Consider the following 24,125-nt stretch of genomic DNA (forward strand, 5'->3'; position numbering starts at 1 on the left):
TGTTCTTCCGAGATACTTTAAAGATCTTTTTTGGGATTCATCAAGTCTTTCCTACTATGGTTGTTACAATAAATTCTTACTTTACAGGATGAATCACAAGATTACTATAAGAGGCAACAGCTTCGAGAATTAGCTGTGTTGAACTCAGGTTTAAGAGATGACAGTCCTCATCCAACCGGCAGTGTTTCTCCGTTCAATAATGGAATGAAACGAGCCAAAACAGCAAGATAGGGTCATTTTTCCTCTCTGACACTTTCAACTCACTCTCGTCTTCCAATCAATTCCTTGTAAACTTGGCTTCTACAAAGGAGTTGGAATATGCAGCCAGTTTATGATGATCTACTCAAAATCTTATGATAGAAAGAAGGTTTTGCAGTCTCTGAGGTAGCAACTGTTGCTGAAATCTATGTTCAATCATGCTAAGCTACAATTTTTTGTAAACCTAGAACATTCATTTTATTTATTTTCTCGGGTTTGTACTGATTTGCTAGTAGTGTCATGGATGAGCAAATGAACAATGTCTGAGGATAAATGTCTTTGTTGTTTAACTGACTTTGGTCATGTTATAATTATTATGTGGCAGTATTAGTATTTTAGTGTTCATTAATTGCATATTTTGGATGTGTTTGACTTATTAAATTTTAGTTCATTGGTCCTTTTCCTAAATTTTAGGTACGAATACCTAAAATTTTCGTTCATTGACTTACTAAATTTTAGGTACGAAAGGGATCCAAAAAAAGTCCTTTTCCCCTAATTCAAACGAATATCTCAGTGCACAAGTCACCAAGTGGTGTAAAGTCCTCGTTGGAGGTGCCCGAGTCCCACAAGAAATAAAGAGGTGTCAGAAAATTGATGAAGCTGGTGACATAAAAAAAACGTTTTTTATGGCTGAGATATTCGTTTGATATATCAACTGTTAGAGCTTGATCAAGTTTATAAATAAATTTTGTTAACTTAGATATTAAGGATGAATAAAATCAAGATGTTGTTATATAAAAATATCTTCAGTTAAAATCTCCTATAAGAAGATATTGTTAATATCTATTTGACATATATATCAATATTGTTAACAACTAGATTAATTATGTTTATGAAATCAATACACAACCTAATCAGTGGTGAAACCCTTAGGCCACTACGTGCTTTATATTTGGTAAGGGATCCATCTGAGTTCTGCTTAATTCAAAAGATCCGCTTGCATCCGTTGATATTTTGTATTGTGAAATGGTACAAGGGTTCATGTGACATTATAAAATAGGACATCATATTCTTCACACATGGTTTTATGTCAGTATGAAGATTTTTGGGTTTAGGTGATAGTTGTGAGTTTAGTAGGCTCACGCGGAAAGCTTGTGTTAGCATAAAGGTTAAGGATTTGACGTAGTTTGAATATGTTATTTTTTAAGCATATTGTCATGTGATGTTCAGACTCGATTGTATTATTGGGTTATGTTAGAGGTATAAGAATTGATAGAGAATTAGTGACAAATACCTTATCAGATTAATGCACTTTGGTGTCACTTAGTCGAGTAGAGAACAATGACACCATTATGGTGTCATGGGTATTGCTTTAGGCATTGTGAGTTGGTAGAAAAATAGATGGAGAAGTTGTAGAGGGTGTAAGGTGTTACTGAACTAGAGTGATAAGAGAGTACAAGTCTAGAGAAGAACTGTTAGTTGATATGGTAGAGGTATATTTGAGGATGTTTAAAGTATACTCATGTGAACTCAGTGATATATGATTGTTGTAGTAGCTTGCGTTATTGAAGGAGCAATATTTTAGAAGAGAAATGTGGACTCAATAAAAATAATATGACCTGATATAAAAACCTTTTAAGCTTGAGAATCATAGCACAAAAAAGTATTATATTCTAGGGAGTACGCAATGAAGATGGAAGACCTGGAACTTGGTGTTAACTTATGTGAAACGTAAGGGCATAGCCAGTGATAACATAAACAACCAAATACTTTGAGCTTTTGAAGGTTTAAGGTTTTGTAAAATAATTTTTTAAATGGTGATTGATGCTATAGGATTGGGGTGAGCATGCAGTTACTGAGGTAAACTGTAACTTAAAAGGCTATTGACCAAAAGATTAATGGCATAAAGGCTTGGTGTAAGAGGGTGAGATTAGTTTCAACTATATCGATGCTTTCATTCGGTAGAGCCAACTAATTAAAGTACGTGTGGTGGTAACTTAGAGATGTTATATACCACAAGATGAGAGGTAAGTTGTTAAAACATGGTATTCACCTCCTCTATCTAAGTAAATTATTTTAATGATAAATTGGAAGAAGTTTTTGACTTTCGTTTTGAAATGGGTAAGGATTTTAGTGACTTTAGATTTATATTTAAGAGGATATAACTATGTATATTTAGTGAAGTAATATATGAAAATAACATAAAATCTAAAATGATCAAAGAAAATGGTTAGGGTAAGGTCCCAGATATCAGTATAAATAATTTTAAGTGGTTTAGAGCATAATATAGAAGATGTTTCAAAAAATAATCTGTAACTTTTATTACTAAGGCAAGTATCACAATGAGTTTCAATTCTACTTGATTTGAAGGTTGCAAGGGAGTAATGAGATATTAGCTACTTGAATGGAGGATGACGAATGACTAAGGCGATTAGAGTAACAACTAAAGCAAGAGCGATTGATTGAGTGATTTGTGAAGCTAACGGTCATTAATAGATGTCATTTTTATTCTAACATTGGACCAAGGATACCCCTGTGCTCAGATCCTTTACAAGAAATAAGTCAGGAAAGAACTCAATAAAGGTATTATTTTATTTATAGAATTGAGAGACAGAGATAAGATTCCTTCTAACGTGAGGTGCATACAAAGCATCATTAAGTATAAAAGTGTTTATATATAAATTAAGTGTCGTGGAACTAATATGAGTAATAGGGATTCTGTTACCATCACTAATGATGATATCTTCATTGCCTCCATAGTTGTTGTGGATGAATAAGTTTTAAAAATAAGAGATGATACGATGAGAAGTACCAAAACCAACAATCTAATTGCTTGAATGAGCAATTTGAGTAGTTATGATGTTTACTTGATGCTGGTTGAGTGTGGTAGTAGGCATGGGTCAAGACCGACAATGTTGTGTGTCTAATTTTATTATAAAGTTGGTAAATGGCTTTATATTAATTATTATTATTATGATGCTAAAACTAATAGTAGTTATAGTTGAAGTTATCTTTGAAGTTGTTCAGATTAAAATTGCCACATAGTTGGAGGGTTGAGGATTATGATTCTTGTGTTACTAATGTGTCCGAGAGTCATCTTGTTCTATCCTTTATTGAAGCTTTTATTGTTTTAATTATCTTTTTTTTTATTAAGCTAAGCTATAATAGTTGGTTTTGTCATCATTTCTTCTTGTTTCATATATGTTTCACGATCAATTAGCTTGTCATACAATTTAATGACATTAATGAGTCACATGCTCGAATTATTATTGTCAATTTCTTATATTCATTTCATAGGCTATTGAAAGTATGAAGATTTTTTCATCACTAAGGGATGACCTATTAAAACCAAGTCATCTATAATAACATTTACATTATATATAATTAATAATAATACTTTCCTCTTATGTTATTTTCATTAGTATAGATAAAAAAACTTAGCATGTGAGTAGGAGCAACAATCGAGAAGGGCTCCAGCTCCTGCTTTGGCTCTAGGAGTAGATCGCATGGAAGGTCCGAGAGTAGGCTTCAAGAGATCGCATATCTATAAATCTAGGATCTACGTTGAAGGAGCATCCGAGGACACCAACAAAATTGGCAACAAAGAACTTGTCAACGTTAAAGACGAGGCAGTAGGCGTCCTTGAGGAACTCCGATGTTAGATTATCGAGAAAATGTTTGATGCTACAACAATATTAGTGGCATTAGATGGTAAAGAGATTGCTATTATTGGGGCGATCTCCGATGGAAGGGAAAGGATGGAGGATGGTGGTGGGCGAGAACCTTAAGCGTGAGCACCTCCGCGTAAAGTAATCAAGCGTTTATCTTTTACAGATTTATGTTAAATATTATAGATTTAGGAAGAAGATTGTCGAGTAAAATAATCAGCAGTGATGGCTGGTGTTTGTTGCTAGCTTGTGAGGAAGATGATAGACAGATAAAATAACTCCAATTGACATTTACGATAATAGCACGCTGCTCTTTCTATTATTGTCAATTGTGAGAGATTTAACATAAGAGAAGGACCATTGTGGCAAATCAATAGAAAAGATGGATTACTGTCATCGAACAACCAAGAACGAAAAATAAGGCATGAGAAGCTATGATACTATGATGAATTAAAAAATAAAATAATTTTATTCATTGAGATAATATGTATTTATATAAGTTTTAAGAGAAAGATTTTTCTCAGTTACTTAACTTATTCGATCAAATCATACATTTAAATTTGTAATTAATTTTAAATTATAAATTAATTAAATATATAAGAAATATAAGAATATTATTTCATGTTTTTATCTATGTAAAAGATAAACATGAACGCAATGGTTCTCATGAATCAGCTTTAGTATGTACTGCAGATATGGAGAGTGACGTGGTTGAACGGAATTCTCTGCCATCTCGGATGCATCAGCAGCTCGGTCATGGTTGCGTCCTTCCACAGGTAACACATCTACCATGGCTTTTAGCTTCTTCGGAGAACGTTGTGGAGTCCACGAAAGAATCAAAGTACGTTCAAACATTGCATTAGCGTGTGGCCGACAAAATGAATTAGATGTTTTCAAAATCGTGCTCCAAATGAACATTTAAGAATTTAACTTTTTTTACTTTCTTAAATAAAATAAATTTGACTGCCTAATTAAGTAGTTGAGTTTCGATTTTTTTCTTAGCATGTGTGTTTATCTAATTATTTTAAATTAAATTAAAATATTCATTATTTGGGTTGAATTTTGTGTTGCAAAAAGATTAACTCCTACTGAGTGAAGATGAAATTGGTTACTCCGTTTTGCCATTCCATGCCCGGCCCCACTCTTTCCCACCAATTAGGCACCACAACCACCCCGCGGGCTCCGCCTCCATGGAGTGGGCCCGCGCGGACCCCTGTTGGGTCCCATTCGTTTCACCATATCTCACTAAAGCTTGGAAGAGAAAAAAAAGAAATAATACAAATAACTCACAGCTTTGACACGTCCAAGAAAAGGCGAGCATGCGACGCCGTCTCACACACACGCACTCTCTCCCTGCACCAGCTACTTCACGCTCCACTCACTCTTCCCGTCCACTGTTGTCGGCCAAATACGACAAACCAAATTATAAAGCACTTTAACTCGCCAAAACGACGAAACAGTGACGGCGGTTTCGTCGTTCCAGGTAAAAAAAACCTCGTCCGTGAGTTCCGTTACGAGAAGTCGTTGGCATCCAAATCGCCGAACTCCACCTCCAACAGCCGCGGCCTCGGCCAGTAGAACTCCGCCATGAACTGCGGCGACTCGTCCGCACCCAGCACCAGGGCTTCCATTCCCCCGTCGAAGGTGTAGTCGAAGGCCGCCTCCCGGTCGTCGCCGTGGCGGAGCACCGACGTCGGAGAAGCGCGCTCCTCCTCACCCACCGCTTTCGCGGTCGGGAAGTTGGTCACTGCCTTCGCGCCCTTCAGCCGCAGGGCCGCCATGTCGTACACCGTCGCCGCCTCCTCCGCCGTGTCGAAGGTCCCGAGCCACAGCCGCTTTCGCTGGTGCGGGTCGCGGATCTCCGCCGCCCACCGGCCCCACGGCCGCCGCCGCACGCCGCGGAACCCCCGCTTCCCTCGCTCCCCTCCTTCCACCTCCGCGGCCCTCCGCCGCGGCGCGCGGGCCATTTCGATCTTGAACTCGTGCACGTACCGCTTCACACGGCGCCGGGCTCCAGGCTCCTCTTCGCCCGACGACGATTCAGTGGCATCAGCGTCATCGAAGTAGACCCGAACGATCCTATTCCGGCGACCCGATCCCCCCGCGACGCCGACTTTCTTCAGCTCAATCCCGCAAGCGGCTTCTGCCGGATCCATCAGAGGTACTCTCTTCCTTCACTTCTCGGACACCAGATCCATCAGAGGTACTCTCTTCCTTCACTTCTCGGACACCAGAAACCTCTAAAACCATGAATAGAAAGGGGCAAATCAGATCAAAAGGTTAGGGTTTAGCGATGATTTGGGCTCGATCCATGGCGGGTCGTGGGGGACGAGGACGAGGTAGGTACAAACGGATTGGAGGCAAAGGGGGCAGTCGATAGCTCGACAGCCCAAAGCTTTTAACCCACCCATCTTTCATAATTTACTATTTTACCCCTATGCCAGCTGGCCTCCGATGGGGCGCGTCGGGGTCGTTGGGTGGCTTCCGCATCAAATTTCGAAAATACCACCTCCAGCTAGTCTCTCAACACGTGGCACCATTTAATTCTCAGCCGTTGGATGGGCTGTGGGGGCGACGTCGTCGTCGCTCCCCAGCGGTGGATATGATTCACGTGATCGAGGCACGTTGACCACGTGGACGGCGCCGTGTGCGTTTATCATGCCCTCGGACAACACGAGTGGCGTGATCGTGAATCCGGTGATCGACGGCCACGAGTGGACCGGCCGTGGATGGAGGACTACGTAACGTAGAACTAATAGTTGGCCAGTAGTACTCATTCCAATTATTATTTTTGGTGGTTATATCTTCTAATGTACAGTATAATGGCACTGAAGAATACTTTTCTTGAACTGAGAAGGAATCAACAAGATTGTGGCTTGACAGACGATGGGCGAGATATTACTAATTCTTTATCAACATTATTCCGTATAAAAGCTTAAGCAATAAGATTTCAATTTCGTAGTTAGACTTAGTGTTAATTTTGATTGTTTAATTTGTATCAGTCCTCTCATTTTGCTCAACCCAATACATAAAACATTAATTGAGAAATTTTTTTATTTCAAAAAAAAAAAATTCAATCTATTAAGATTTTAATGTTTTAGGAGAAAGATCTTACTAGGTTGTTATTCAAAATGGATAATAAATCAAATTGGAAAGAGTTCACCGATTACGAGATGACTTAGTCTGATTTGCAACCTGATTGGCTACTTAATTTGATTAAAGATAGAAGATTGTTGATGTTCCTGATGATCGTAGGAGTACTCCATGATGGGTCCAAGTTTTGGTAAGGGTATCGTGAAACAACATTGAGTCAGTCTCAATTTAGACGATTGAAAAGCTTTTATCAATGATTGCTTGGGGACCAATTTAAATTGCACATACTAATGACCATCAAGTGTACATATTCCTTCATGACTTTTAGGCTTCCAGACAATCTTCAATTTTTCATCACTGATATTTCATTTGAAAGTTGAAACCAATAATTATCAACTGATTTATATTATCAACATATTCTTTCCAGCCTCATATATAGTGTAGATATATATGGGTCCCTCTCGTAAGCAATTTTTTTTGTTGTGATATTTGAATAAAATTAAAAAAAAATATTTAAAAAAATGATATGAGCCGATCCAACATACCAATGATAAACCGACAGGTATCGAGCGACCATCTCATAATGATGGCCCCAAACTATATTGTCCGTAATTAAATCACTATCATTATTAGTGTTAACAGACCAACATTGTCTGTCAACTTATTGTACTGTGACACTGTTGAGCTGATGGTAAGGATGTGATCATTGTGACATTGTTGAGCTGATGATAAAGATGTGATCATTCCAAAAGCATTAGGTAAAGCGTGTATCCGAAGTATTATATCTCTCGAATCTCAGGACTTTCTTTTCATTAAAAGTTCCTATTATCTTTTGTTTCTTCACATTGGAATCTCGTTTGAGACGTCCCATCGACTCTTCTCTTCGAATTGATAGGTCAAATCATGACGAAAATTACTTTTAAGTAATTTATTCTTGGATTCTAATTAAAAGAATGATAAAAATGATACAATCATTTATACTTATTTTTTTTTTTAATTTGTTAGAAAAAAAAATATCATTGACATACCCGACACGGTCTAAACTCTGTGTGCGTAAAAATATTTGAGATGTCTCTAATACTCGATATGATCTAAACTCGTGTGCGCAAAAATATCTGAGATATCTTCAAAGTAAAAATATTGTGTTCCTAAGATATTACCTATATGAAAATCGAGGTCGGAAGGGGTTTTTGACCCGATCACTCTGACACTCAAATTAGTAATATGAGGTCTCATAATATGGATTTAAGTAGTACAAAAGGAATCCCTTCTTTGTCATAGCAAATCTTGAGTCTTTTTATTATGATGAGCTTTAAATTTTCTCTATCGTAGTAGATTTTAGGCCCTCTCTTCGTTACGACGAATTTTGGGCCCTTCATCTTGAAGATATCTCAGACATTTCTGTACATACGGGTTTGGATCACATCGAGCTAGCCAAGACGTTAATAATATTTTTTCGTAATATCATTTGATTGAGTCTTTATTTCCCTTTAATTAGTTATTTTAATCTATTTTTTATTTAACTAATAACAAGCAGTTTGCAAATTTTATCTTTGTCATTCACCCTTTGAAAAAAAAAATTAGACCTTAGTAATAAAATAGGAATAGCTAATGCCTTATATGAAAAAAAAAAAATCACATTCACAAAAAATAATAACAACAAATACAAAACAACACTAATAAGTACATTGATTTACACTTTGACGATGGTCTACATTGTTTGTTCACAAGATAATTTACTAATTATTTGAACTAATATATTTGAAACATATAATATAAATTATAAAATGACCATCATAACTTATTTCTACAACTATTGCATCTCCTTTTTCTTTTCTTAAGGACTACATCTCCTAATTATCTCTTTCATGAGATATTTATGAATTCACAAGCTAAAATTTAGAAGTATCGAGTTGATTAAATGAAGAAAACTTTAAATAAGAGGGTGCCAAACATTAGAATAGAAAGAAGAACACTAAAACCTAACATTATTAAGTAGTCTTGTGAGAAGATAGGTTAAGTCATATTGTTTTGCTAGCTTTCTACTATATGAAGAGTGAGAAAGTCTAGGTTTTGACTTGTAAAGTAGGTGTTAGTTTGGATATCTAATTTAATCACATTTAAGGTTTAGAATCCTCAGAGGATCTTGATAGAGATCTTTCAATTGATCATGAATGGGTGTCCACTTTGTGGTCACGGCAGAGCATCTATGTGCGTTTGGTCCTTTCGGTCGGTTTGGCCTCTTATCTCATTAAAACATTAACGTATGATGACTCTTATGTGACATGTGCATCACGCGCCCGAGTTAGGTACCTCTTCTGGTCTATTTTACCTATTCTCTCTTTAGATAATCAAGACTTATTCTTATTAGATATATGTCCCATTGGTACAATTTTTTACTTTGCATCATCTTGAACTACTTCACCATGTTGAATAAATTGTACACTATTTCGCCTTCACGAACGCATTTGTTATATTACGACTCTTCACCAATACAATCCTCACTACGCCCCTTAGAGCCTAACAATATGTTGAATTTATTACATACTTCAACATTCTATAGACGTATCATTCTAATGTTGAAACGAAAGTTTCAATACTTCATGACATTTAGTTTCGATCATCTTAGGATGATCATAAATATCAAATTTTTCGAGTTAGTAATTCTCCTCGTCTATACGAGCTTTGCATAACTCTTTTGATCGCTACACAACCCATCCCACCTTGCACAATCTCACCCTTTATCAAACGTCTCACTTGCCTTAAGCACTGTTAAGTTTGGTTATCAACGTCAAGCCATAGCTCAAACTCAATCATCTCAATCTTTGTGCATTACATGTTCTTTCCAACTCGTTTATTCTCGTGGTGCCTCTCACACAAAAGGTTAGCCATTTTCGTGAATACAAATCTTGGATGTCCGCTCCTCTAAGCGACTCATTTCCTCATATTTTTACACTCGTTTCGCACATGCTAACTGCCTTGAACGTAGCCTCGCTAAGTCCCTTACGTTTTCATGACAATTGTTTTTCAGTATACTTGTCTCATTCTAATACTATATGTTACAAACTTAAGTGATTTTTCCTAAGTCATGCCGCAAAGTGTCAGTCTCCCCAAAATCTTATATAATCCCTTGTGGACTTATAAAACAGAAGACATGTTAAAGAAAGCATTTAACTTGACATTCACGAGCAGTCATTTCAACAGAGTTCGCAAGCTTTGAATGATCCTACGACAAATAATCCAAGGTGCCTATTGCAAGTCTCCATAAGTGCCCATATAACACTGCTATGGAACAAGACAATAAATCAATTCTAAATACTATCTCAAAGGCTCATCTAGTCATGTGTCATCCCGGTAGCTCCTATGTGTTGTGCTGTCAGACACTCCACACAATTCTACGAGACTAGAAAACTTACAAAATAATTATCTGGATCACCTATTTCTGGGCATGAAAACCAATCAAAATAAGACTACCAAATATACTACAAGTACTCTATATACTATGGAAAGCATGAGCAAAACTAAAAAATATAAAGACATGTGACACAAGTGTTACTTCGAACACCCTGCTAAGTACCGATTACTTCGGACAAACAACATACCAACCAACATATCTACTTTGTTAAACCTTAGTCTACAAATCAAGGGATCTCAGATAAGCAAGAACAGTGATGGCATGCATTTGCCAGATCTAAGGATAGTCGATTGTTCTATCTGCAAATATTAAAGTGAATCAGATTAGGCCGCAGATTTTTGAAGCCAGAATTGGCGAGAAAATTAGAGAAAAAATATGAAATCATTTGGTATAACTCCTGGAAAGAGACTGCCTGAAAATACTAACAGAGGACATGGATACATTTGGCATAGGGACTATATGATAGAGAATATCATACAAAGTTGATCGGGCCTGTATGATTTTATCATAAGATGTCAAGAATAATAGTTGGGCTTATAGCCAAATGAAACCTAAATTTTCAGTGCTGCAACTGTATAATGTTTCAATTGCAAAAAAGATCAACACAAGCATCTGTGATCTTACATCTAAATTACAGATAAGCTTAACATGGAAGAACAATGTTCCCAAATTACTTTGAAGAGATGCAGTGATATCAATAGCATTGTTATCGGGTCTACAAAGAAATCAGAAATCAGAAAATAGACATCCATCCTTCTGTGTTAGTTTTACTTGTAGAAGTCGAAATCTGTGTCTGGTTTCTTCACATTGGAGCGGTAACCTTTCTCGAAGTCCTTGGGAAGAATCACATATCGATTCTTTCGAACAGCATGCATCCCTGCTTCCTGGCAAATGGCAGCAATCTGCAAACAACCATGGAAATTGTTCGGTTTGTTCCAGATGTAAATTGGCTTAGGGAAGCTTGGTCATTGGATGTAATGAACTACTAAAGCACCAAGTAAGAATACACATGCACCATGACATGCATCCAGTTGCATCAGGAAGCAGTTTTCTACCTGACTACACCAGTCATGGTAAAATATATCTAATGTCAAGAAGATTTTCCTTTCTTTTTTTCTTTTCTTTATCAGTAATATGGTTAAGCCATGTTTTCCAGCTTAATAAATTCACAGAAACATTACAATAGACAAGCATGATGCATTAAACAACACATACAACCAAAAGAATATAGTCGAGTCTTACCAGAAAAACTGTTAACTCTTTAATAAAAATCTAGCAGCATTCCCTTCAAATAAAGTGCTTTTGTTTTGTCTTTGCATTATTCAACAATTTTGGGAGTTGGGGAACATTACAAGTTCGTTGTACTGCACAAACAACTCACTTGCTGGCTATGCAAAGCATGTGATGCTCACTGCTCTCAAAGCTACAAGTAAATAAGTTGTGGGACTTACTGTGTTGTATATACAATAGAAATTTACTATAGTAATGTCTTTGTAAAATATTAATAATATTTATATTGTAATAACTATTGCATGGTTTCTTTATCGAATCATTCACTTTGTTTTTCAGTATAAGGTATAATTCTTTATCTTTTATATTTTGGTTTCATATGTTCTTCTACAGCTACATGTCTTGCAAAATATAGAAGAATCTTATAGAATATAACATAATCTTTTATTAATTTTAAATTTTTTTGTAAAATTTTATAATTTCCTAAGACTATTTAAATTTTAATTTAATTTTTCACTCAATCTAATCCTGCTGATTTGATGAATTTTGCTAACCCCAATCATATATTCTTGACCGATAGTGATCCATACCATGCATAAACATGCATTGTTTAGTCTATGTTCGTTCATATCATAAGCTTTCTACAAGAATGGGGTTGCAATTTCTTCTTGTTTGTTATTAGTTATTACTACCCATGTGAAGATATACTGAAAAAAAAACATAAACTAATGCCACGTCATTGACTATTAACAGTCTGATATCATCAAAATAATGAAAGTATCATCCCATTTACGACTGCCAAGATTCTGAAGAAACTGACCTCAGCTGCACTTATTTTATCTGGCCGGGAAACATAATCTTCCAAGTCAACCTCATCACTGAGATTCATTTTTGCAGTGCATACCTGGAAAGAACAAAATGCATAAACGTCATTTAGTTTGGAAAAATTATTCAAAGAAACAAATTCATATGCATGATCATGATCCTAAACAACCATGAAAGAAGAGAAGCTAGAAGATTAGCATAATTTCTTTTTATTGTTTCAAGCTTATGGTCAATTTGTTCTATCAAAGAAATCATACTTCAGTTTGTTGTTTGCTTATTTGAGCTTTCTCTATCACATAAATCAAACTTCAGTTTTCCTTTGTCATTTTACTATACTGTTATCTTATTAATTTTTATTAAATCATAATTCCAAGCATTAGTTTCTTAACTTAGATCCACAGCAGAAACTTGGTATGGGAAAAATGGCGAGCAGAATAACCATAACCATGTAAGTGCTGCTGTATAATGAAATCTTGAAAAATCAAAAGAAAAAACTAGCATTTCTGTTACTTCTTTATTGAAATTAAGAATTTCATATGGTCATAAACCAAAAAGTTATAAACCAGTCCGTGCTGCATTCCTGCTTCATACAGGTATGGCACTGTATACCACAGTTTCCTGCTGAAAAAGAACTAGAAAATTGTTCAATGAGTCAAGCTGGTAACCAATGTAGAGTTAAAAGGCTAGGACTGTTAAAATCCATTTAATATTGTTCCATAATAAATCCTTGGTAATAACACTATTTTGGATGTGTAACTGCACATAGAAAAATCTAACACTTGTTAGCTCTTCAGAACTAAGAAATTTCCATGCAGAATTTGTGGGCCATGTTTCTGACATTTTTACTGAAAACAAAGATTTCTAAACTCAATCCATTTTTAGAGCTGATTGTTATTCAGCATCCAGGTCCTCCTGATGCTTTTATAAGGTAAAACATTAAAGAGAATTTCACAACTGCAGGTCTGTGATCATAGATTAAAAAAGTCTAGTTTAAGTTGTTTAACCATCAATACTAAACCTCAAATTTCATCTAGATCCAGCCAACTAGCAGATAAATCTTAAGATGCTTATCGATTAAATAGTACAAAGAATGTCTGCACATCTTACTTGGAAAACCAGTCTCTTTTGCCGTCTGTCAGGCAAAGGGAATTCAATCTTACGATCAAGCCTACCCGGACGGAGAAGAGCAGGGTCCAGAGTGTCAGCTCGATTAGTTGCCATTATAACCTTTACATTCACTGTTTGATCAAACCCATCCATCTGCAAAAGTAAAGACAACCAGCCTTATTGCAGAAGCATGTACAGTGACATGTAAGCATATGTTTATTGAAAGAGAAATCATGGTGGCTGAAGCATAGATGTCATTTTACATGGTATAAGCACAACTACTTCTTGATTAAAGTACAATTTAGGAAAACCGTTGTTATTGCTAGTTTCCGGCCTCAAATTGGATTAAACCTTTAGTCTGAGCACATTCACAGCTAAGATTGACTGATTAAAATTCATTGAACATTCCAATGTTCACAAAATGCCAGAGCTGGCAGATGGTTTTTGGAGCAAATCACATGGCATATGTAGCAGCAAAAATCATTGTACAGCCTAAATCTGGTTTCCTTCAGGAATAATTGTAATAAGTCCTTTGCACCATGGTTGACTAGAATGGGTAGCAGAAAAAGGCCACGTGGCATTTCATAGACTAGTTACAATATGCATGCAAACCTACATGGACAATTATATTTCATATGAGAATGACAAACATTAGTTTGTAGTGTCATTAGATTAACTTATGTCTCCAACACCAGTCGCATGGTGTCATAGAAATCGTTAATTTGATTGAATTGCATATGCTCTTGTAAAGGATACATCAGGTGCAGGAGATAGTTCAGGACGACAGGAACCATCGAAACCTTGCAGAGGTAACCCACTGTTACGATAACCTCATTGTGTTTTGAGAAGTATGTATTTTTCATGATAATTTAGGTTTAATATACTGCTAGTGGCTTAACTTGAGTTGCTTAATTAATGAAATTACAGGATTAAGAGTTGGATTATTTAATCCCAGGCAGAGAAATAAGTCTTCAAGCATACAAACAAAGAAGGATATATGTTTGTTCTAGTAAATGTTCCTCAGAAGTTCTTGGTTTACTTAATTTTCTTTTACCTGATTCAAGAGTTCCATCAGGATACGCTGAACTTCCCTGTCAGCTCCAGTTTGTGCATCAAAACGTGCAGTAGCAATAGCATCGACCTCATCAATAAATATAATTGCAGGTGCATTTTCTTTTGCAAGACGAAAAACATCCCGCACCATTCTGGGGCCCTGAAGCACAGAATATCTTAAACATGAGACTGAACATAGAAAATTGATTTTTGCAAAGCATCATGATTTTCTTCATATCTAGGATGATCAATCTTCCTTGAGTAATCAAGTATAAATGAAAGAACAAATGGTTATATATTAGAAGTCAATCTCAACGTCTTTTCTTCATAACTCGGTGACAAAAATAACTATGGCCTCTGCACAATGAAGAACAACAAGGTAATAACCAAATGCATGATATAAATTAGAGATTACTAACTTCATAAGCATTGTGGTAAAACAAAAATCTAAGATACAATAAAAGTGAATTGTTATCCTAAGAAACGGTGTTAAAAAAATTATGTCTACATGAATGTCTTTGCATAAATTAAATTGACATACAAAAAAGAAATGTTATGGTGCAATGCATGTGATTCAAAAAGATAGTCCTGAAAAACAGTACCTCACCCAAATACTTCTGAACAAATTCAGACCCAACAACTCTTATAAAAGCAGCAGTTGTATGATGAGCCACAGCCTTCGCTAGCATGGTTTTACCCGTACCAGGAGGACCATAGAGAAGAACCCCTCTTGGTGGATCTATACCAATTTGTTTGTACAGCTCATGATGTGTCAAAGGTAATTCAACAGCTTCACGAATTTCCTGCTTTTGAATATCACAACCACCAATATCCTGGTTACACAAAAGAAAGAAAAGTAAGAAAGCATATCAATCTCAACTTTATACTCAACCCAAACGGACGTCAAATGTTGAAAAAGGAAAGATAATTTTAACACATAATGGTTACTAACTTGCAGAAATAGAAAATTGTTTCTATTAGGCTATGAAATATAGGGTCTACCAATAGGTACTTTTCTTTTTGTTAAATCAAAAAGTACCAAACTAGAAAAAAGGTAACTATCAACATATCACCATATTGTGTGCCCAGAGAAAGGACCACAATAACTGCTATAATTTTCTGTGGGTTTCCATAAAAGTAATGCCCCTCAGTTTCTTAGTGTTATCTCCTCTTTCCGCGATGACCTCTCCGCCTCCATCCTCTTCCCCTGTGTTCTCCCCCTTTCCGCCTTCCCATACTCCGCCAAAGCCTCCAGATCCTAATTGCCATGATTCCTTTGCTCTTCGGAAAGCATCATAGGCTTCTATACTTTCTTCAAAACCATTCTTCTCGATGGACAACTCGGGATCTCTGCTTCATCATTCTCCAATTAAACGCATCAAAACTTCATCGCAAGACTTTGTGTCATTTGATGAAGATGAGTTACAATCTTGGAGAAAATTTTAGAGTTCCTACTTGATTGGTAAGTTCCTTCGTCGTCCCCCTCCTATACCGGTTTTGCACAATATTCTTCCTGAGATTTGGTCTCAATCAAAGTCCTTTTCAGTCTTATGGAAGCAGGTTTTTTCTTGTTTCGTTTTCATTCATTCAGAGTCAAATGCCCTAAAAATTCTCATGGATGGTCCATGGAACATCAGAGGAGATGTTCTTCAATTAACTCCTTGGTAGCCTAATTTCTAGCTGATGACGGCTAGAATAGGCACCACCCCTATATGGATTCGTCTCCCAGGACTCCCAATGGAATATTGGAATGAGGAATGCCTCTTTAATCTTGCCCCCCTCCTTGGTCGTCCCCTCAAAATTGATCATTCATCTCTCAAGTTTGAGAGATGCCGATATGTTAGACTTTGTGTAGAAATCAATATTACTCTTCCCCATAAACAAGGCATCTGGATAGGTGAATCTAAAACAAATCAACGTCCTCATACTTCCGGTGATCCTTCAATTACTACTACTTCCTTGGATGGAGCTCAGCCCCCTATTGAGTCTCAACCAGGTTCAGTAGTTGATAAGGATTGGAAGGATCTATACTTTAGTCCTTAGAGTCCAGCATCGTCCATCTTGTCCAAAAACTCTAATGAGAGTATCAGTGCCGGAGATGAGGGCAAAATCATTTGAAGACTCAAAATGCTAAACACGTGAAGGAGTCAACGACGATTTCCTGCACAAACATCTCCCCGATATCGAAATCTGCATCGCTTCAAACCATGCGTCCTGCTGCTAATGCCACATCTCTCACTATTTCTGTGATGGTTTCCAACTCGAGCACACCTCTGGCTCCAAAAAAAAGTGCCACCTTGCATCCCTTTATGGATGCCAACTGCCCCACTAATGGATTTCAATTCCCAATGTATCTCTTGAAGCAGATATGGCATTGATGAGTCACGTGGACTCATTTGTACCTAATGTGTCAAATAACACTGTTTCAGATTCGGGTATGGAAACTAATAAGACTATCCATTTCCGTCAAAGAATCCGAACACTTAATCGACCCGTATCATTCTTCACGTCTTATCACTTCTTCAGTTTACATTGGTATGCAAGTTGATGAGATGCATAATACCCTTGACCCCAATCCTCTAGCTAATGTTCATGTTTCTACAGAACTCACCATTGGGGACTCTAGAACCCTAGAGACCAAGAGGATGTCCGACAAGGTTCTCTTTGCTATCCAGGATCAAGGTTCCTCCAGTGAGCTCTCCAGTCATCCGGCCAACAAATCTGATGCTTCTAAATCTTCTCTTCATAATCTTCAACGAGATGTCTCGGGTCCTAAGTTACGTTCTAAAATATCTACACATACTGGATTAAGAGCTATCAATGGCATCATCAAGGGTAAGAAGAAACTAAAAATATCGTACTCTGTTTCTGAGATTGATCTTTTATCCTCTATTGCTGCCAATACGGGGTCAATATCAACTTTATCTTCCTCTCCTAAATGATTCTATTTAGTTGGAATTATCGTGGCATAAGGAGAAAACCCATACAGGAATTCCTCTCTTATGCTTGTAGAACGCAAAAACCTGCTCTCTTATTACTGCAGGAAACTCATGATGATGCTGAACAATCTACAAGAGCTATCAAGTGTTTAGGGAATCAGTTAAAAGGGGATTTTCAACCAGCTGAAGGTGCCTCTGGTGGATCATACTTGCTTGGTCAGTTAGTATTCCACATGTCTCGGTGATATCTAAACACTCCCAATTTATTCATGCAATAGTTCAATTACATAATGATAAACCCTGGCTTTTGACTGGTGTTTACGCTAGTACTTCTATTTTTTTATCGTAATAAGCTTTGGGATCATTTAACTGCTTTAAATTTCTCTGATATACCTTGGTGCATTATGGGAGACCATTGTATTCTGAATTCTTATGATAAATTGGGTGGTAGGCATTTTTATACTAATACTTCAACTCATGCTTTTCAGGATTTTGTGAAACACTATAATCTTACTGATTTAGGTTTTTCGGTTCAAAATATACATGGTGTAATAAGAAAAATGGTCCTGCTAGAATATCCACTAGATTAGATAGGGTCTTTGGTAATAATTTATGGATCAGTTCTTATGACAATTCTTCTGTTTATCATCTTCATCGGCTTTGCTCAGATCACCCTCCTCTCAAAGTCCAACTTATGAGTCATAACTTTAATAGAACTAAAATTTTCAGATTTCAAAATTTTTGGACTCATTGCCTTGAAACCAATGAGTTAGTTTCTTCTGTTTGGAATAACTCTACTACTAATAGTGAACCTCTTACTGGTTCTCACTCTAATTTGTATAAAGCTCATAGAGTTTTCTCTAACTGGAATAGAAACAATTTAGGTATGCTAGAGACTAAGTTAAATGATGTTCAAAGTAAAATTACTGATCTTGAATCACGACTTGACAATAACAATCATTCTAATTCTATTCTCTTACGTTTGTCTTCCCTTTATAATCTTCAAATGACCTTAATTAAATAATTAATTCTTAAATGGTGGATTAAAGCAAAATGTAGTTGGATTAATGTTAATGACACAAATGTCAAATAATTTCATAATTTGGTTGTTCAGTATAAATGTAGAAACTACATAAGGGGTATCTATGATAACAATAATAATCATGTTCAAGATACTAAACATATTTTAAATCTTTTTAGTCGGCATTCTTTTGAACTTTGGAATTACTCAATTAGTAGACCCCCTTCTCATCTTACTTGGCCTACTACTACTACTATTTCTAATTGTGATAAAGATTCATAGATCACTCCTTTTACCATTGAGGAAATCCACAATGTTGTTATCTCGATTAAAGCTCTAGACCTGATGATTTTACTAGTGAATTTTATAAATCTTATTAGAATATTCTTTCCCTTTATTTCCTTAAGATTTTTCAATCTTTTTATAAGCATGCTTACATTCCCCCCTCCTAGGCCATGACCCATTTAACTTTCATTCCTAAGAATAAGAATCCTACTCTAATAAATCATTTTCGACCAATTGCTTTATCTAATATAAATTATATAATTCTGGCCAAGATTCTAGCTAACTGATTAAAGCCTTTCCTTAATACTCTTATTAAGGGTTAACAATCTGCTTTTATTCCTGGGCGTAGTATTCATGATAATATACTTGTTGCTTACGAGACTACTCATTCTATGTATTCTTCTAGGCGTAAAAATCCTATTGTTATGAATAAGGTAGATCTAGAAAAAGCTTTTGATACACTTTCTTGGGAAGCTATTTTGAAAACCCTTTCTATATAATAAAAAATTATATTTGAAACCTTCGACTTTCACTTATTTCTAGCACTAGACATGGGTCCACCGTCAAGAATATGTAAATCTGTGTTAAATCCATCCACTCCCTAAATATTCTTCCTAAGCACCTACTTGTTGTGTCACCTTGACCAAAGTTCAGGCAGGCCCCAACATTTTTATCCATGATCAAAGTGTATCATAAGGCCTCCACTGAGTTTTTGCCGAAATATTGAATTATGCTGACAAAAATAGCTAGTACATTGCATCATAGGCTTGCCAAAACAACTCTGGGTTCACACATAAGTACTTATTACTTTAGTACCACTAGTATCACTTTGTTCCTATCTAACATGACTGAATGATATTTTATTTGGACTAAAAACTTTTGCCAGTTTACCCATTTAAAAGAGTTCCCAATAATAACCTAAAGGTAGTCATTTCCTCACAACTTATGCCATCACAAGTGTTTAGACATCTGCAGCAATCTTAAACACATGATTATTTTCTATCTGAAAATTATGTTTTTGCTCTTATTTGAACAATGGTAGTATATTTGAACGATTTTTTAATTGCATAATCTAAAATTCTGATTTTACAACAATTTTTTTGGATAAAATAAGAATCCACGAGATGAAAAAACATAATATCTTCTACACTAATTATGATCGCAAGTTTCATCCAAGTTTCTTCCCAAACCCTAAATATTAATCTCAAAACAGAGATAGGTGCACAAATGATAATTAATAGCCAGAACTCTAGGGTTTCACGACTCACAGTGTAGGTGACATCGGGTTTCTCTGACTGGCTAAGGAGAGAGATGCTTGAATCGGCCTCAGGGGGCAGCACATCGACGAGCGCATTGGAGTGACGATGAAGTGCGACAGAGGATGAGGGCTTGAGGAGCTCCCGATTAATGGTGCTCAGGATCCGGACATAGTAATTCGATCCGGTGGTGGATCCGACGATGCCGTTGTTCTGATCGACCATCTCCATGAACTGGCCGATAACGAGGGGGACGGACTGGATCCGCTTGACCTCCTCCTGTGCGCGGAGGTGCTCGCGCTTGAGGTTCTTGAGCTCATCCTTGACGTACTCCTCCTGGATGTCGATGAACTCGAGCTGGCGCTGGAGGGACTTGAGGCGGCCGTAGAGGTCATCGTCTTCGTCGACGACGGCAGGCGGGAGGAGGGCGTCGTGGCGCACGGCCGGGAAGCTCGGCGGGGCGTCGGAGGCGTAGGGCTTCGCGGGCATGGCGGACGCCGCCATGAGTTCGATCGAGCACTCAAGAGGGTTTCCTTCGATCCGAGCGAGACGAGACCCGAATCCTTTTAACGATGCTCGCACGTGCGATGCATGCGCGAAGAGTTAGAGTTCTGATGGATGGTTGTGATTACATCATCGGTGCCTCTGCAAAGTATTACATTATTGGGCAGCAAGACAAATAATCTTAAATAGCAAGGACCAAATTGCAAATAATCATGTAGTTTGATAGCTCCATACGAATACGACACTGACGAGCTCATCAACTCAAATTCTATTCACAACTCATTTCTCCAACCCCTCCAAAAATAACCGAGTTAATAACGTTGGACTCATGCAATAGTAAGCCACTTCCGATGCAATAGTGAGTGGCATGCAAACTTTCACTTGTGAGATTCACTATCAATCCTATAAATAAACTTTTCATTACCTTTCATTTTCAAATCGTCTTTATTATAACACGACATTAGAATTGCTTTGTTCGTTAAATTATATTGTTGTTCCATAAATAATCAATTCATGTCATGGTCATTTAGAAGTTTGGAAGGGGCATTTGAAAGATAGCAAAATAATATTTTCTATATAAACACTTACTATTCACAGTTGCTTTTACTATTGATAATCTTTTGTTATTGATAATCTCTTTTAAAAAAAAAAAAGTATTCTACTATTTACAATCTCTAAGGAAGAAAAAGAGGAGGAAGAAGAAGCAAAAAGAAAGGGAGGAGGAAGAAAAGGAAGAAAAGGAAGAAGAAGAAGAAGAGGGTATGCATTTGCAAAGAGATGATTTTTAAATATTAAAAAATTAAAAATAAGATTGTAAATAGTAAAATGAGAGTTGTAAATAATATTATCCTATGTATCATGCTACTCCTTAATGGTTCAGTGATGATAATTAACTTCACATACGCGATAGGTTAATAACCTTTTGAATGATGACTAGAAAAGATAATTTAATTATTAATTTTCTGAGTTTACAGTAAATTTTTAATATTTTTCTTATATATTTTCTATATAGTTTATAATAAAGCAACTGTATCATTTTATGTATATTGTAAGTATGTAGGTATGTGTTTTACATACACACATTCTAATATTGGAAGTTAAATGAAGAAAAAGCAAATTTAACTATGAGTATAATGGCCCTCTCTAACTAGTCTTCACCTAAATTAGTTATATTAAAATAAATAACAGAGATCCAAAACTTATATTGATATTTAAGGAAAAGTCTATACTGTCATTATAGAGGTAGTACAAAAATCATGAGATATTAGATATAGCTCCTCCATCCAAAATTTTTTTTGGTTCCAATATATAACTTTCCAACTCATTAAGTAGAGTTCTTGATGATGTACTACTAAAAGTATTGTCAAAATTAACTTATTGAATAATTTTGTAAATAATGTATTGTTGAATTAAATTCTATTATCCTTGACAAAGTTTTATTGAATGAATGTTTAGTGATGGTATAGGTTTGACCTCATTTGATTTTGTAAATAATCAATTTTTACTAAGAGATACTCTCTTTGCAGGATAGTTGAGGGAGTGATCCATAAATATCTATTTCTTATTGTATGAAATAATATAAGGATGAGTCTTGCAATATTGTTTTCTTACTAACTGGGAGATCAAAGTTCTGAGTGTCAAAAATGATCTCTCTCTATATGCTGACCCTTCTAAATCTCATATTGGTGCACCAAATTTGCTCTTTATTATAGGAAATACCATTCACAATAAGTAGAGATCAGATATACAATATATTAGTGTAACATATTATACCAAAACTCTCATTTATCACACGATCAAACATATGGTATCTTTATACAAAATTGATCAATAATAATCTTCCTAAAGTATTTTAAAGGATGGCGATTTTAAGGCTCTCAACTCCATCATATTTAAAATTCTAAAATTCTCTTCCTAAGCCATGTCAACCATAAGTTGTAGCTGACACTACATCACTAAAGTAATCTGCTTATTGTTCTCTCTCTCTCTCTCTCTCTCTCTCTCTCTCTCTCTCTCTCTCTCTCTCTCTCTCTCTCATATCTATGTTTGTCTTTTAGTTTCAAACAGTTTATGGTTCTTTCAGCTTTCAGTAAAACAAACGTATGGCACAGCACTTGATAGATTTGGTAACCAAAGTTGAGAAAGAGAAAACACATTTTGATCATTAGTCTGATGAGTTCTTGGGATCAAGTGGTTGGTCTAAACAACCATGGTGTTCAAAATGCCATAAGCTTCTTGTGGACGTGATGATGTTGCCCTCCTTGGTGTGTTGATGCAAATGTGGATAGTATTTAACCACACTCTTGTTCAGTTCAAGTAGGTAATTTCTAGGTAAAATGACACTCTTTAGTGCAAGTGGTCCTTTGAGGTCAACCATGGAATGAAGATAGACGGTTAGGGAGAACACTGAGCATGCAAACAATCCTCAAAAGAACCTGCAGTTATATGTCGTCTACAAATCAAGGAGTTTCGTTCGTGTCTTTCTCAATATGAGCGAGAGAAGACGATGTCATCTTGCTCACATGCTTGGGTCCTCAGATCAAAGCTTTGAGGTTTGATCACAACCTATCTCAACTCAGAGGGTATCACGTTGTGGCACGAAACTAATGAGATTAGGCTAAAGAAGAGAGAGTGCTTCCCCCTCAAATTTGTCCTCTTCTTTGGGAGAGGTTCCCCCTTGGAAGGAATAGAAGGAGACCTTAGGCCCTCTTTCATGGCTTTTCGGGTCATTCTAGTTTGGAGGAGAAATCTTTCGTCGAGGATGGAGGAGAAGGTCAACGGAAATAAACAAACCAACCTTAGGGATGAAGGTGAGAGAAAGACTGCCATCAGGTAATACAACAACAGGAGATGTCTCCTCATAATGCTCCGTATGAACGAGGCACCGGACCCGACGTAGAAAAGTGATGAGTAATCTTTTTCCTAGTGCTTGAAAGAGCTGCTATGATTTGGGCCTCACTTTGATGTCCCTTCCTATCCCGAGGAACCACGACGACATAGTGATGGCGACGTGAGTCAGTGGGACATACGTCAGCACGTGGCTCGTGTTGAACGTTCTTCCCTCATCAATGACTATTTTATTATTCAACACTATATTTGTTTTAATCAAACATTAAATGGCATTTTAATATATATCTACTTTTATTTAGCAAAAGAAAAAAAATTAAGGGGTTAGGATGCGCTCCATGATAGATGTGGACCCCAACACAGACATAAAGGATTCAAATATGAGAAAAGAAAGAGAAAAGTGGCGCCACCCGAGTCACTCCTTTGTGTCTCCTCTCTCTCTCTCTCTCTCTCTCTCTCTCTCTCTCTCTCTCATTGAGTTACTTGTGGCTTTATGCACGCCAACTGTAGGCGAGAAAGCTCATGTTTCTTCTCCGCTGGTGGCGGGAAAGGCAGAGCTCGACACTGCCCAAACTGGATGCTGCGGCAACGTCGTCTGGTGCCCAGTCGTGTTGCATAAAGAAAAAGCGAAGTCCTGGTCCCGAAAGAGACACACACAAACGCATGAGAGCTTTGGGACTGCTT

The 24,125-nt window shown here is 36.6% G+C and overlaps 3 protein-coding genes across 3 annotated transcripts in view; 1 reads left to right on the plus strand and 2 right to left on the minus strand.

Moving 5' to 3' along the window:
- Positions 1-603, plus strand: part of LOC135675519 (KH domain-containing protein SPIN1-like) — a 6,970-nt gene extending 6,367 nt beyond the window's left edge. Inside the window, exon 7 of the mRNA XM_065185742.1 lies at positions 88-603. Coding sequence (XP_065041814.1) covers positions 88-231 — 144 coding nt within the window. The 3' untranslated portion in view covers positions 232-603. The remainder of the gene's footprint in view (positions 1-87) is intronic.
- A 4,523-nt stretch (positions 604-5,126) lies between these two features.
- LOC135675520 (ethylene-responsive transcription factor ERF069-like) lies at positions 5,127-6,196 on the minus strand. Its single transcript, XM_065185743.1, has 2 exons — positions 6,070-6,196; positions 5,127-6,027 (listed from the first exon to the last, which is right to left on the minus strand). The coding sequence occupies exon 2, from the start codon at positions 6,020-6,022 to the stop codon at positions 5,378-5,380; it is 645 nt and encodes a 214-aa protein (XP_065041815.1). The 5' UTR covers positions 6,023-6,027; positions 6,070-6,196; the 3' UTR covers positions 5,127-5,377.
- Positions 6,197-10,919: 4,723 nt separating this feature from the next.
- Positions 10,920-20,637, minus strand: LOC135675521 (26S proteasome regulatory subunit 6B homolog). The gene is made up of 6 exons (XM_065185744.1): positions 20,103-20,637; positions 15,192-15,422; positions 14,591-14,749; positions 13,537-13,689; positions 12,425-12,508; positions 10,920-11,276 (listed from the first exon to the last, which is right to left on the minus strand). The coding sequence occupies exons 1-6, from the start codon at positions 20,592-20,594 to the stop codon at positions 11,142-11,144; spliced, it is 1,254 nt and encodes a 417-aa protein (XP_065041816.1). The 5' UTR covers positions 20,595-20,637; the 3' UTR covers positions 10,920-11,141.
- Between the last annotated feature and the right edge of the window lie 3,488 nt (positions 20,638-24,125).

This window comes from Musa acuminata, chromosome BXJ1-6 (genome assembly GCF_036884655.1).
Source record: "Musa acuminata AAA Group cultivar baxijiao chromosome BXJ1-6, Cavendish_Baxijiao_AAA, whole genome shotgun sequence".
NCBI classification, from domain to species: Eukaryota; Viridiplantae; Streptophyta; class Magnoliopsida; order Zingiberales; family Musaceae; genus Musa; species Musa acuminata.